The sequence below is a fragment of the Rattus norvegicus genome, chromosome 7 (assembly GCF_021556685.1).
Source record: "Rattus norvegicus strain SHRSP/BbbUtx chromosome 7, alternate assembly SHRSP_T2T, whole genome shotgun sequence".
Classification (NCBI taxonomy): domain Eukaryota; kingdom Metazoa; phylum Chordata; class Mammalia; order Rodentia; family Muridae; genus Rattus; species Rattus norvegicus.
The window spans coordinates 12,433,115-12,449,556 of record NC_141540.1 but is presented as its reverse complement, the minus strand read 5'-3'; the positions used below and the strand labels follow the sequence as shown (position 1 = coordinate 12,449,556).

Here is a 16,442-nt window from a genome sequence, read left to right as displayed (position 1 = left end):
TTCACATGTGCAACAGCCCAGAGCACAGTTTTTTATACCACACCTCCACATCCCATGGCTCTTATATCCTTCCCTCTTCAATGAAGTCCCTTGGGTTTTAGGTTGGAAGTTGATGCAGATGTCGTATTTATGGCTGAGCACTCACACTCCACTGTTCTCCACACAGTGATGTTTCTCTGCAGTAACTACTGCTAACTGAATTAAGAAGCTTCTCTGTGTAAGACTGGGAGCTGCACCAACCTACAGATATTTAGAAGGTATTTGATAACTTAGACATTTAGACAAACAATATCAATTCTTCTCCCATAAGGTCTTACCTAGGCCATAAGTTTCGAGCATGTTTACACTATCATGCATGGATTTACTTCTACGAAGAATACCTTATATCCAATCAAGAGAAGAGTTGATTAATCTCACAAGTAGCCTTGTCACTATTGTACCAGATAGACACATTGTCTGGCATATTGTATCATGCAGGTCCGTGATGGTTAAGGTCATTGATGCTGTCCTCTCCCACCAGCTTTCATAGAACCTTCCAGAATTATGAGAGTCAGCCATCAGAGAGATTCTGGGTGCTTTGTATAGAGGTTTTGTGTCGTACAACTGAAGTATGTGATGTTTTCAGCAGTGATCTTACCATGTAGTTACAGTGGGTAGTAAGAGCAATGGCAACCCCCATATTGTTTTTAGTGCCTCTGGGGTCCTACTGATTGGTAACTCATATGGAGGTAAAACTTTAATATTTTTACATTTAGAGTGTGTGTGTGTGTGTGTGTGTGTGTGTATGCATGTGTGTGCATGTATGCCAAAGCTCATACTTGAAGGTCAGAACACAGTTATTGGGAGTTGTTTTCACTTTCCAGCATGTAAGTTCCAGGTTGTCAGACCTGAACCTTTCCTTACTGAGCCCCTCACCAGTTCTCCTACAGATTATTTTCTTAACCATACTATAAGGAATTGACAATCATATTTTCTGTGTCTTATCTTTCCAGACCTCTACCCTATCACATTTCTTTATAGCCAGGGTTGAAAATGTTGAACAAATTTTCCAATATAAGAGAAATACACAAAATTAAAAATTACTATAAAAATTATTATGCAAAAATTAAAAATTAAAACTTATTATAAACCCAGAACTGCCTATTATTTATTAATAGTATTTTTCATCTATGAATTATCTGTAAAATTTGAAAATTAATAAATTTTATTTATTAATTCATTATTTTCTTAAATGTTTTTTTAAAACCATGTTTTGGATATGGAGATTAGACATGTCAACTGGGAATCTGGAAACATGAAGGAATTTTAGGTTTCACAGAGCGAGGATACTGATATTGGCATTTAGTGTCTGAAAGGCAAAGATACTGGATGCCTTTGAAAGCATGTGGGTATTCAGAATAAAACAAATAATTTTTGTGCCCCAAATGTCAGAATTTTGTTGACACTTATGTATAATTTCATTGCTAGAATGTCCAGGCGTTGGGGTGACAATCCAGCTCTTAGTGCCTCTACAGTCGTGGACATGCTAACATCTTCAGGCCTTCGTGTTCCTGGCTACAAAATGGGGACGATAATCCTGAAGGAGTGGTTTCAAAGGTAGCGGGGATAAAGCCATCTGGAATGTTCAGTTATGCTCACCTCAAAGAAAATGCTCAATCATCACAGCTTTTCTTAATATTTCTAAAGTAAAATGCTTTTAATGCATTCAGCTATGTCCCATTTTTAAAAAGCCTTTTCACAAACATTTTTTAGAGATATTGCTTAATAAAAAAGAAAATTGCTACTTGACTTCTTTTTTAAAGAAAAAATGTTTTCTCTTTCTACAAGTAATTGCTGAGACACAAAGATAAAGATTGGTTTTTACAGTGTTTCTTTGTGCTTATCTTCTGACTCAGTGGGCCTCTGCTGTCTCAATACTCACCCCTTGTCTTCCATCTGCATGCCTCCATCCTCTGACTGTATGCAACGCCTCCATCCTCTGACTGTATGCAACGCCTCCATCCTCTGACTGTATGCAATGCCTCCATCCTCTGACTGTATGCAACGCTTCCATCCTCTGACTGTATGCAACGCCTCCATCCTCTGACTGTATGCAATGCCTCCATCCTCTGACTGTATGCAACGCCTCCATCCTCTGACTGTATGCAACGCCTCCATCCTCTGACTGTATGCAACGCCTCCATCCTCTGACTGCATGCAACGCCTCCATCCTCTGACTGTATGCAATGCCTCCATCCTCTGACTGTATGCAACGCCTCCATCCTCTGACTGTATGCAACGCTTCCATCCTCTGACTGCATGCAACACCTCCATCCTCTGACTGTATGCAACGCCTCCATCCTCTGACTGTATGCAACGCTTCCATCCTCTGACTGCATGCAACGCCTCCATCCTCTGACTGTATTCAGCACCACAAATGTCACTGATCATGTTTTCACATGGTTCATGAAAATATAGCCACTTGGCATTTATGAAGTTGATGCTATTCAAGATTTCAGCATTTTAAAAATACTTTTTGTATATCTTTCCTTTGATTGTAAAAAGAAAGTCTGATGCTAACCGAGATAATAAAGTATCTATCACCTGTGTATATGCTTCAAGGGTTTGATGTCACATCTTATGGTCAATTTGTCGTTCCAGGTGACTTTATTCTTTATAGAAATTGCAAGAACACAGGGCTGGGTTAAGATGCATCTGATTTCAATGTAAGTGCCAATTGCTTGCTTTTCTTGCATGTCAGTGTTCTCTTCTAACAAAGAGAAACAATCCACTAAGACGCTCTTGGCTCTAAAAGCTATAGCACCTTGTTTTCATACAACATATATGTTGTTGTAAAAATATAAAAATAAAAAAATGACGGGTCTTTTACTCGCTAGGTCCTCACAGCGGTGCCCAAGATATCTGCTAAATATCTTGGTGGAAACACATCCCCACTCCTCGGCGACCCAGTGTCTCTTGCACCACACACTTTCCTACACTCAAACCTTCACATAAAAGAACACACAACACAATAATCTTTGACCCAATTGGTAAGATATAATTGCCCACTTAAACATACAAAGCCCGGTACCATCCATCCCTTAGGAACATTGATAACAACCTGTAAATACACAGAGCAGAATCTTAACATCACCTGCCATGGCTTCTCCCCTCTCTCTCCTCCCTCCTGTCTCTCCTTTCTCTCCTAGTCTCCTCCTCTTCCTTCAAACTTCTCTCCCGCATCCTTCCTTCTCCTCCAATGACAGGCCTCCTTCTATCCTGTACCTGCCCCTCACCTGTACTTTACAAATTCAGTGGGGAGGTGGTTCTGGTGAAGTCACCTGATTCCTGAATAGTGACTAGGCAGCTGTCCTTGGGGCAGTGGAATTAGCATCAAAATACAGATAGCTTCAGGGCAAACCACAACACATATAAGTATGTCATTCATTTAATATAAAATGTGAGAACCAATATGCACATTGTGTTAAAGACAGGCTCTTACACTATAATTCAGACTTGCCTGGAACTCTTGGCAATTCTTTGCTGTAGCTTCCCAAGTGATGGAATTGCAGACGTGATTCACCAGGCCTGGCTCACAGTTTTGCACATGCATACATGACGTGTAAAATATATTACTTTAAAATGCATACTCATATGAATATTAAAATACATAGGAATGCATACATATTGTATAATTTGTCGATGATAAATGCATGTATATTTTATCCTTTGTTTATATGTAAATATATTTCATTTTTTAGATTTTTTTTACCACAGAATATTAAGGATATTTAGAAATCAGTATTGAGGCTGGAGGAATGGTTTAGTATTTCACAATATATGCTGCCCTGGCAGAGCCTGGAAACAGGTTTCTGGCTCTCCTGTCCAATGGAGCCAATGATCTCTTGCCTGCATAGAGTGCACTAGTGCACACAAACTCAGGCAAACACAACCTACACACTAACATAATAAATGAACGAATGAATAGGTAAATATCTTAAAAGCTCAATATCCTGCTCTGATTTAAAAAGTTAAAAATATTTTATTGGGTATCATTTAATACTGAAATGTCATATTTCAGTAGAATCCAAAGGTCTGATTTCTATTTTGGTCTTACAACAACACTCTGACCAAATGACCGCACTACTCTTCTTGGTGTTCTTGTTGCTTCTTTTTCTCTTACCCCATTTTTCTATGATCACCCCCTTCTTTATTTCATCTCTGTACACCTAAAGCTTTAAGATTATCTTTGAAGCTAAGAGTCCTTAGAACACGACGATCAGAGAATAGTTGCTTCCAAAGGAGGATTCCACACATTTATGTCATTACGTACAGCAAATGAAACACCCCTTGTACGTATTTATTGGTTTCTATGTTTGTTCAAAAGATGTCTTTAGATAGCACAACACAATATTTTATGTTTAATTTTACAAATGTTACATATCTAGAAATAGATGTTTTGTTAATGCCATATATTTCCTTATTCTATCTAAAAAGCCAAATTTACTGTCATTCCATTTTTATCTTGTTCATTTAAATAAAATACAGAATGTCTTTTTTATATTTTTGGTCAGAAACTATGGTTATTATTACCCTTAATTACTTAGTTCAGCAGCCTTTAAATGAAGGCCTTTAAATGTCAGTGTGAATGGCGTTTAAATGAAAACATCTGGTCTGGGCTGAAACCTGATTTATTTATATCGAATCACTGAGCAAATAAAAAGATTTTAGTCTTGAAAAGTTTAAATATTTCAAAGAGCCACCTCTTTTATTCACTTTTTTATGATTTGAGAACTCAACCCTAAAGTAAGTTGTTTGAAACTAGCTGATTCTTTGTAATAGATTGTTACTGTAGCCACAATCAACAATGTTGATTTTAAATACTTGATTATAAAATTTGAAATGAACTATTTAACTGTGTTTGCACAGAATTTCTTCAGACATTAATAGCTAACACTTAAAATTTCACTTCCTTGTAACAGGAAGTCACCTTACATATTTTCATTGAAAATGGCAAAAGTAGCCTGGTACTGAAAGGTCATAGGGCTTGAACAAGACATGAGAGTGTTTTGGGAGGACATACTTCACATATGGCAACTAAGAGCTCTGCCTAATGCCAGAACATAACCGTTAGACATATTGACTGTTTTCTGTAGAATCTGTTTCAACTGCAACAGATATATTGACCCACATGTACATGCCCACTTGTCCTTCCAGCTCATAAAAAGGAGTTGCTTGCTATCCCGCGTGTCCACTGCAGTAGCTCTGGGCTCGTTTTTCACATGGCATCTGGTAGATCTAGCTTTTCATTTAAAAAAAAAAAGTTTATTATAAAGTACACTGTCCCTACCTTAATTATCCAAAAACATTATTAGCACATGTGTGCTAGATACATTGGAGTTTTAAAAATATGCACTTATTCTTATCTTTATTATATGAGTTGGCTTGCGTAGAAACCCAACTGTAGGTGTGACAGATTGGTAAAATTCTACTTTTGTAAATGACTGAGTTTTATGGATAAAATTGTATATTACCTGTGGATATTACATTAGTTATTACTAATATCTTTACTAATAAATGAGTATAAACTTATAAAACTAGTATCTGTTTTTATTATTCTGTTTACTTTATTGAACATGAGTTTCAAAAACACTCCATTGTCGTCGTGTCTATATTTGAAGGAAGGGAGATATCAAAGAATTGTTTCAATGGAGAGTGAAAGGGTCACAACATGAAGCCAGCAGTAAAGTTGTGTCTGTTTCCTCTTGCTTAGCAATAAAGAAAATTGGCTGGGAATGGTGTGGCTCACCTGCAGTGCCCCCAGGAGGACACTGGGGCCAGAGCACTGTGAGCTGAAAGGTAGCAACCTAGAGAGAGTTTCTCTTACAAATTAAAGAAGAAAAACACATGGACCTGGATTTTTAAACTTGTAATGAGCTTTAATGAGAAATAAATAGCCACTTATAATAAAAATGGCAGGCTGAAGAGATATAAATAAAATCATTATTTGTGTGTATCTAATGTCTTGGTGAATTTCACTGAAGAAACAAAAGTGTAATTGGAAGACATTTTGAAATGAAAAGTGCACAATATTAGCAAGTGCTGTGGTCATTGAGTTTTGGTGTTTCTAGTCAGACTTTTTTTTACCTTGTTGGAGGAGGGAATTTAACTTCATTCAGTATAGCTCTAGCCCCTTTAAAGTGTATATGTGAACAACAACTTACTAGTATTTTTATATTCTGGTTTCTCCAGAACTAAAAGGAGGGCAGTCCTGACTAAGTCTCTTGGGTTTAGTGAAATGACTGTTACACACTCCATTACATGATGGAGAAGAGGGAAATGATGAATGACATCATGATGAATGACATCATGATGAATGATGTCAGAGAGCTCAGACATTTTATCATCTACCGGGACATCATTTGTAATAAAGATACTGCAAAAATATGTTCCAAGTGTTTTTATTCTACAAATGAGAACTTTTTAAAAATATGTTCTCTTGCTAGCTAAATTGCTACAAAAGGTATTTTAAGAGAATAACACTGATACAATTATATTGCTTTGGTAAATTTGAAAATATTTCTAGTCTCTTATGTTTCACCACATTGCTGGGATGCTTTTGTAGAAGAATAACTAAGGCATTTTTTTTTCAGTTTTGTGAGCTAACAAAAGAGAGCTAATAGATGGAAGCTTTATCTCTTGTTAATAAAAAATTCAATGTTTTTATACAATAAGTAAATGCCTCTAAAATTAAGGATTTACATGATTTATTTACTTAAAGTGATTGTTCAGTAAAAAAAAAAAATCCCTATAGCATCTATACTAATTATTTCTCTTCATTGTCTAATATCTATCATGTGACTTGTTATGGAGGATGAGGATATGGTAAAAAGTTATACATGTAACAGAAAACATAATAAAGATTCTACTCCACTTCAAACCAAACCTGTATCATCTTTGAATAATATCTGTGCACACAAATGTCCAAGCCACTTCTGAGCTCTGATGAGCCCATCAGACAGATGGAGGGGCCAGGCACAAGTTTGAAGCTGAGGAGCTAAGGCTCATCTGGAAGGTTGCCCAGACCTGGGGCATAACCAGGACAGCTGCTCAGAGAGGAAGCTGCTGCTCAGAGCCCGGCTCTGCCTAGCAGCTGGGCCCCTCTGCCCCAGCCCAGATGCACGACATCTGCTCCATTCGAAGCTGGGCTCCCATGATATGAAAAAACACTACTTGGTGTAGGAATCTATTGTTTTTTATCTGCCCATGTGAGATGTTTCCTCCATATATCAAAGGACCAGAGTAGGAGGACAGCCAGATGTGGGGCTCCTGACTATAATCTTAGCACTTAGGAAGCAAAGCAAAAAGGTTGTCAAGCACTACATAGTGTCGCCCAGGCCAGCCTGGGCTTTAGTGGGACACTGTACATAGAAAGGAGAAGACAGTGGCAGCTCATCAGGGGTCTCTTACAAGGAGAAGTGTGTCTGTCTAGGGACTGCTGTCCTTTCCTCTGCATTCTGGAAGTGAAGGATCTTGAGAAGTGGACTCTCACTCTTCTAGCCTGTGCCTTCTCTTGAATCACTCCTTTTGGTGCAGGGATTTCCTCTGACTAGAGAAATTGAAGTCCAGCGGAACTTAGAACACTCAGATGTTCTTTCAGACATCAAGTCCACTAAAGCTGTGGTACTGGTCACCTTCCAAATGTCCATATGTGAATGCTCATGTCCATGGGCACAAGTGTCGGAAGGAAAAGCATTACCTCTTACATGTGTGGTTCTGTGATGAGATAAATTGGGGAAATACGAAGAAGAAGAAGAAGAAGAAGAAGAAGAAGAAGAAGAAGAAGAAGAAGAAGAAGAAGAAGAAGAAGAAGAAGAAGAAGAAGAAGAAGAAGAAGAGGAAGAAGAAGAAGAAGAAGAAGTGGAGGAGGAGGAGGAGGAGGAGGAGGAGGAGGAGGAAGAGGAGGAGGAGGAGGAAGAGGAAGAGGAAGAGGAAGAGGAAGAGATCAGATTGTATATTTAAAGCTTAACTTCTTGGAAATGTTCATAAACAGATTTGAAATGTGCATCTTCATGGAAAGTGGATTTTTTTTTTCTGAATGACTGCCTGCATTTGTTTCTGACAAGGTGTGCGTGCAGGCTAGAGAACAATGCTTAGATTCTCTTGCCACCTTGTGGTGATTCCCAGTGCCATACTCACCCAGTCACCTCACCAACCCTGCTTTGTCTTTTTTGAGGTGTGATTGAGGGTGTTAGTTTTGGAAAGTTGTCCCTTGTTTATGATTTTTTCTGGTTATACACTGGTATTTGTGTCTTTGGCTGTGTGCTCATGTGCACTGTTTGATGTGCCTATAGTCCATGGACCAACTCTCTTCCGACCAAGCCCTTTCAGTTCAGAAGCACTGGGGCTTATGGAGATCCCAAATGAACTTAGATTTTTTTTTTTAACCAACCCTAATGTTTTGTTTTATGAACCGAGGTGTAATAATGCGGGAGTGAGCACCTCAGCGGGCCCTGCCAAGGTGTCCCCCTGAAGAATCAAGCCACAGGACAAGCCAAGGACAAAAGGAAGTTTATTGGTGGAAGGGAGCTAGGGAGGGGAGCAGAGAACTGGAAAGGGGGGAAGGCAGGGAAAGGGGGACAGAGAAGGATAGAAAGAGAAGAAAGAAAAAGAGGGAAGAAACCATCTGGGGACACCTAGTAAAGAAAGGGAAGGGAAAGGGGGAGGGGGGAGGGAGACGAAGAGGGAGAGGGAGAGCGTGAGAGCGTCCTAAGTCTTCCTATGTGAGCCAGGCTCATACCTGACTGTTGCTAGCTAACTGTTGGGTGGAGCCTAGAGGAATTGCTAACACCTAGGATGAGATGGACCTACAGTGGAGAAGGACCATTTGGGGATTGAGTATGGGAGCCATTACCCTGAGAGTTTACGACAGACAAGCAAACAAACCATTTGTAGAGATCCATGGACTTTAATAATTTCAGATCTGCTCTCTCTACCTAGAAGAAAAGAAGGTTTAAAGTAACCTCTCATAGGAAGGTAGATGAGGTAGAAAGAAAAACAGGCAATTTAGAATTGAAGCTTTCCTAGTCTATCTGGGATATGTTGTGTTGCAATTTCTTCTGATATAAAAGACTTGATCTTAGAAGGAAGAGTCTTAAGATTGGAATATTCTAAAGTCCATTGAAACATTCCTTTATGATATTAAAACCCAGGAAGTAAACAATTCAAAATCTTCAAGAAGTCCCTGAAACTGAAGTGTCAAATTCCATAGTTTGCTTTCTCTGCACACTTACAAAGCGGTAAGGACTGTTGAGAGATGTCCAGACACTAACCAAGCTTCCTAGAGGAGGCAGAGATCAGGGGAACAATGTGGAAAAAGCCTTCAGACCAGATCCCCCGGTGCATTTAGGCTATGCAGTGTGCTCCAGGTCTCCAACGTTAGCATGCTTCGCTCATACTGTGGTGGGGTTTTGGCAATGTTGCCATTTTTGAGTTATTTCTGTTCTTATAAGTAATCCCTCACCCATATTTCTATAAGTAACTCAATGAAAACGCACTGTTTCACCATGTTGAACTTAGACGGCGTCCTCTCTTTGGTCCATCCTCAGTTCTCTATCTGGGGAGAGTAAATGTTCATTCAGGTCTCCCTAGGAATAGTGTCATACAGCAGGCTGTAATAATAAAAATAAAGTGGGTAGTTTATAAGCAAAAGGAATCGATTTCTCATCAGTTCTAAAGGCTTGAAATCCATGCTCAAATTGAGAGTACATTCTGTGTCTGGCCAGGAGTCACTGCCTAGTTCACGTCTTTTGTCTGTCTTCACATGATGACGAGGGCGAGCTAGCCCTCTAGATTTTTTTTTTTTTAAAAACAAGGGTATTAATTCAATCCACACAGGCTCTGTCCTCATGAACAAATCATTTCCTAAATCACCGTCTTTTAATATCACCTTGGAGATTAAAATTTCAAAATATGCTAATCAGAGAAACTTCCTTCTGCAATGGGCAGGGTTAATGTAGAGACTCATAACTGTCAGAGTGCTCAAACAAGTGACTGTCGAGTGCTCAGTCAGAATCAGGACATCTGTGTCACCCCCACTCCCAAGGCTGGCAGGACACCGTGGGTGATGTGGAGGAAGGGAGGAATGCAGTCTTAAGCATCAGTTCCTCAAAGGAAATGAGACAACAGCTGATTTCTGAACAGAAGATGTCTACAGACGCTCCTGAGAGGGGTCAGTGCAGGAGACTTGCTTCAGAGCTCTCCTTGTCAGAAAGAGGGGCTTTTGAAGTGAATAGATAAATAATGTTTTAAAAGTTACTTTATGGGGCTGGGGATTTAGCTCAGTGGTAGAGCGCTTACCTAGGAAGCGCAAGGCCCTGGGTTCGGTCCCCAGCTCCGAAAAAAAGAACCAAAAAAAAAAAAAGTTACTTTATAAAAAGAAAGGAAGGAGGGCACAGAGTAGAAGAGGGGAGGAAAGAAGAGATGGCTTCAGAGGCAGGGATGGACCCTGGAAGGAAGTGACTCGCCAGCTGGGGAAGGTGGAACTGAATTGTGAGGGTTGGGGCCTTGTCTTGCCCAAGCACACACTCACCTCCACCCCCTGTGCCTTGCACTGTGGGCGTCTGAAAAAAATGGGTATCGGTATGACCTAAACACCTTAAAGTGAATGTACTCTAATTTGCTGTAGCTCTCATTTAAATGATTTCTTCTGATGTGTGTTCAGAGAAGGCAGCCCTTCTGACCTTGCTCTGCTTCCCTTCAAATACTTTCCTTCTTTTTTCTTTCTTCCTTTCTTTTTCTTATTTTTGTTTTTGGCAGATGCTAATAAATCCACTGTAGATGTTAACTAGTTTTTAATTAATTAATTACTTCTTGTTTTTTACTTATTCACTTTACATCCTGCTCACTGTCCCCTCCTCACACAATCCTTCCTCCCTCCCCTCCCCTTCTCCTCTCAGCGGGTGGGCACTCTGTGGGTGTGTCACCGCTACCCCTACCCCACCCCTTGACAGGCGACCTTCAAGTCTCTGCAAGGCTAGGTACATCCTCTCCCACTGAGGCCAGACAAGGCAGCCCAGCTAGAAGAGCATATCCCAAGTACAGGCAACATCTTTGGGGATGGCCCCCACCCCCTACTCCAGTTGTTCGGGACTCACATAAGGGCCAAGCTGCACATCTGCTACACATGTGCGAAGAGACCTAGGTCTAGTCCATGTATGTTTTTTGGCTGGTGGTTCAGTCTCTGAGAGCACCAAAGGTCAAGGTTAGTTGACTCCATTGGTCTTCCTGCAAAGTTCCTATCCTCTTCCTCCTCGGGCCACAATCCTTCCTTTTATTCTTCTATAAGAGTCCCCAAGCTCCATTCACTGTTTGGCTGTGGGTGTTGGCATCTGTCTGAGTCAGCCAGACCCACAGAAGGAAGGCACAAGCAAGAATGCTTGAATCTCACTTACGGGGGTAAAATTAGAGGCAGATTGAGGGAGGGAACTGTGAGGGGACGGGGAGGGGAATGTGGGGGACTCAGGATCAGGTATGGGGAGGGACAGGAGAGAAGGTTAGATGGCCATGAGAATGAATGAAAATCGGACGGGGTGAGGAGGTGAGGGGGAATCACCAGGACAAGACAGAGACCTGGGATAAGGGAAGTGCCTAAAAAATCAATGGGGGTGACCTTAGCCGTGACTAACAGCATGAGGATATGGGTGACCTTAGCCGTGACTCACAGCATCGGGGATATGGAACCTGAAGAAGCCATCTCCTGTATCCAGGCAGGAACCCCAATGGAGCAACAGAGACACCAACCCACCCACAAAACTTTCAACTCCAAATTTATCCTGTCCATAAGAAATGAAGGCACTGGGGAGGGAGCAGAGACTGAGGGAATGGCCAGCCAATAACCAGCCAAACTTGAGACCCATGCTAGGGGCAAGCACCAAATTCCTGACACTATTAATGATACTCTGTTATGCTTGCAGACAGAAACCTAACATGGCTGTCCTCTGAGAGGCTTCACCCGGAAGATTTTATGTTTAATTGTAAAATGATGAAATGAAATAAAATCCTTTGCAGTTTGTTTGCTTATAATATCGATTAGTAAGTACTACTTAAAAACAAACAACATTAATTAGCTGTTGTTAAAACAGTATTTTAAAAGGTTATGGGGTTCGATTGATGAATGAAATGATTTTTTTTTAATCAGATGTTTCCTCCTACAAAGTTGAGTTCAAAAGAAACGATCAAGCCGCTGTACCGTTGATTACCACCAGGTGGCAGCCGACATCCATTTTGGAGTGGCAATTACAAAGTTGTTATTTCCTAGGTTGACCTCAATCAGAGCAGAATGCAGCAGCATGCAGACCAGTGTGTTTATCTAATGGAGAGAACACATTTGCAGCTAAATACACAGTAAAGGGTTCTTTTTTTTCTTAAATTGCTCATATTTAATTAAGGATGCCCAAGGTTGAACAGAATTTCAAAGGTGAGGTAGCACAAAAAGGTCTGGCTAGACAAAAAGCACACGGATTGAGCTCACACTAAGATGTGAAGTGCTAGGCAGATTTGAAGAAAATCAAATGGTTACATTGTCAGTGGGAAATGATTGAACCCTAGGATGACATGCTGTGAGGCTAGATGCAGGAACTCAGTGCCTTGTCTCAGGATCTAACGTGGTGGAAATACCCAGTTGTTTTGAAAGTATTTCAAACTTACAGGGGTTGTAACTCTATGACTGTCATTATAATTTATGGCTATTACCTTGCTTTATCATACCTTCCTCCTGAACTTTAGAGAATGTCCTGTAGACACAATGCATACTCACTTACTATCCAGCTTAAAACAAAGTCATTTTCATAGCTAAACTGTAATTATGAAAATCAAGAAATTTCACAATGATGCAATACTGCTATCTAACTCTAACATACAGATTTAATTAAAATTTTACTTTCTGGGCTAGGGAGATGGTTCAATGGGAAAAGTGTTTCTTGGGCAAGCATGAGGGCTGGAGTTTGGATCGTTAGCACCCTAGGAAAAGTACATGTGACACTTCATGCCTGCAACCCTGCTGACTGGGGGCTGATTAGAGACAGGCAGGTCCTTGAATGTAGCAGGGTAGCCATCTTAATCCAAATAGCAAGCTCTGGGTTTAGTAAGAGAGCCTGTCAAAAGGAAAGACAAAGTTGGAGAAGCAACTGAGGAAGACATCTCAACATCAGACTCTGTCAGTATACTCACAACCCCAAAATCATTGAACACCATGCAGACACCACATATACATGCACAAAACTTACCTTAAACTTTCAGGATCGTGCATTGCATGCAGTTTTCATTTATCTTTTTAAGTCCAGAATTGTTCTTTCATCTCCATCCATCTTTTATGACATTGACATTTTTGAAGAATGTAGTGTGGCATTTTACTAACGGGGCTTGACTTAGCCTGGAAACAGCCCCATCATCACCCAATCTATGGAGATTTTGTGTTAGACTCGAGGTTTACATATTTTCTGAACCCAGTATCAGAGTTTCAGGCAGAAGGAAAGTTGATAGTATATAGGAGCTAGAGGTACAAAAATCTTCCTCCTTCCTCCCCTCTTTCTCTACTTCCCTCTCTCCCTCCTCTTCTCATGGTGCTGTTTCTAAACGTAGCTCTAACTTTATCCCAATAAGCTCAATTTTTATTGATTTATCACTGGACACATGAAATATCCGAAACTGATAGTTTAAAGTTGAAAGTTTGATAGGAATGTAATGTTTATGTAACTTTAAAGTACTTAAAAGAATTTAATAAAAAAAATTTAAAAAAATTTAAAAAAAAGAAAAACCATAAGTAAATTTATAGCCGAGAGAAAGTGTTTGGTCTCAGACCCTCCCTTGGTACAAGGGACTGGGGTTCATATTTTATACATCAAAGCAGACTTGGCTTTCAGGTTCTCCCATCATCCCTTAGTCCCTACCTGTCATACTCTGCCCCTATTCCTGAACTTTCCAGTCTAAGCACTGGGCTGCCTTTCTTACAGAGGTATTTCCCTATGTAATCCAGACATTTTGGTCTGTTGTTCTTGCTCTCTTCTCTTTCTCCTCTTTCTGTGTGTGTGCCTTTTTCTCTTTTCCCTGTCCCATCCCCTCTCATGGCAATTTCCCTGGCCTCTTTTCTTGGAAACATTGAACTCTCCTGCTCGAGACAAGCTTTCCAATACACCTGCCTTTAATATAATCTAATCTGGCTTGAATTGGCTCATTGCACTAGTGGAGAAATAACCTATCAGATAGCGTGACTACAACCCCCATAGAAAGCAGAGCCTTCCCGCATGTCTCTTGGTGCTGTACACTTAGATAGCATCGCTCACAGCAACCATCTGTCCAAATCTCCTTACATGAACTATGGAGAGATCAAACTCAAGAACATTCTACAACGACACACCATATTCTTCAAAAATGCCAATGTCATGAGAGATGGAGAAAGATGAAAGAACAATTCTAGACTTTAAAAAAATGAAATGAGAAATGAAAACTGCATATCGTGGAGAAGCAGCATCTTTACCTCACAGATTGGACTCCTGATGTCTGTCACCCCCATGGCTACCCTTCTCCATCTTTTCAACCTATTCCCTCAAATTCTTCCTCCTTACCTCAAAAGGGGACAGGACTAAAATAGGAGCCTTGAAAAGGAAGAACCGCTTGCATGTTCCACTAGCTATGTAGACAGTAGATTTTCATCTACGGGTTAGACAAATGACATCTACTCCATATTCCCTCACCCATTTGCAGTGAGATCATGAGGAAATCTACAGTAGAAAAATCTGCTAGGAAAAAGACTGTTGGTTTTCTCTGAGAATGTGGTCCTTCTTAAGAGGCTGCCTGTGGGCTGTCGATGTCTCTATACTCATACCCCTTCTGGCTTCCTGCGCGTGGGCTATGTGCAGTGGCACAGCGATGTCCACAGGCTTCAGGGAAAAGGGCTCATCTGTGCCCTGTTTGGTTCTTCTTTCCAGAGCCCTGGAGATTGGCAGAGACTCTAGAGAAGATCCACCCCTGGGTATAGAGCAGATGCTGTGCAGCTGAGCTATTAGGACAAGACCAACTCTATCTGTCCCGAAGTCAGGCAGAGCATCCACTTCCTTCACTAGAGGAAACTGGCGAGTTCTTCCCTCACTCCCACTGCCTCTCAAAGCCCTCATTGCGTGGGGCAGAAGAAAGATCTGGGCCCCGTCTCTGCCCTCCTAATCCGAGAGGCAAGTAGGGTGAAAGAGAATTATTCTGAAGGTTTATACAAAGCAGGGGGGAGGTTGAGAGCCATGAGGAGTATTAATTCTGAGGGCTAAAAAAATGTGATTCTTAGTAAGTCCATCTGTCAAATGTCATCCTACTTTTTTTTTAGATAAGACCTCAATATGTAGGTCCTGGCTGGAACTTACCATGTTGATCAGGTTGGCCTCTAACTCACAAAGATTCATCTGTCTCCGCCTCCAGAGACCTGGGGTTAAGGGTGTGCCACTAAGCCTGGCACCTCCTCGCTCTTCAAATATCCTAGGCCAACGGGCCTGTCCTAAAGATAAGTTTTATGCACTTTAGAGGTATAGTTACCTTTCCTTTTCAAAGGAAGTCTGTTGGGGTATAGAGGTGGGGTTGGCACCATGCAGGAAGAGGCCAGTATGCTTCCCAGAGAGTTGTTGGATTTGAGTCTTAGTCTATCATTTACTTGGTATTTGAGTTTGGGCAAACTCCAGTGCCCTGAAGTCTTTGTCTTCTCATACGACAAGGAAGGGATGATAAATAGGGGGTATGTGAAACTACACCACAGTAAATAGGCTAATAGCACAGCTCGTATCCTCTTACCACTTATATCAGTGAAAGCATCAGATTGAGGGTAAGGAAACCTGGTTTTTATTTTTATTTTTCCTGAATATCCAGCTCTACCTCTGGTAAGCAATACCATGGGTATCCTACCGAAGAGCAAACTCAGGAGATGGAAGTCTACTTCCGGTTCTGACACCAGGTCATGTTTACAGCTAGATTAAGTGGCTCTGTAGCTGTGAGGCCCAGCTCTCCATGTGTAAATGGGGAAAGCGATGGTTGGCACATTTACAATCGGTCTGGCCTGGATTTGGGTCCTGCCTTCAACATTTGCGAACATGTGACTGTGAGCATCTTGTTTTATTTTCCTGAACCTCAGGTTTTTCAGTTGGTGCTGGGTGGATTATATTATTTAATGCCTTGCTTGGCTTTGTAAAGACCCTGTTTGATAATAGCCATAAGCTCCTTAGCGGAGCTCAACACGAAGTAAACAACCCGGAAGCAAATCAGTAAGTAGCTGGAGGCTTTTCCACGTGGGAGGAAAGAGCTAAGGATTGCTCTCTAAACTACAGCTATTCTGCCTTAAACTGCAGTAACGCAGCAGGTGGGCAACACTCAAGCCTTCGTTGCTTCCCACATTGAGAGGAAATATATATGAGAATATCTCCCCCAGG

General features: G+C 40.9%; 1 protein-coding gene across 5 annotated transcripts in view; it reads left to right on the top strand.

Moving 5' to 3' along the window:
• Positions 1-6,921, top strand: part of Znf431l4 (zinc finger protein 431 like 4) — a 98,280-nt gene extending 91,359 nt beyond the window's left edge. For 2 of the 5 annotated variants that reach the window (NM_001409176.1, NM_001409175.1), the window contains 3 exon segments: positions 1,468-1,944; positions 2,049-2,280; positions 2,307-2,588. In NM_001409176.1, coding sequence (NP_001396105.1) covers positions 1,468-1,600 — 133 coding nt within the window. In that variant the 3' untranslated portion in view covers positions 1,601-1,944; positions 2,049-2,280; positions 2,307-2,588. 5 annotated transcript variants of the gene reach the window in all.
• The last annotated feature ends 9,521 nt before the right edge of the window (positions 6,922-16,442 follow it).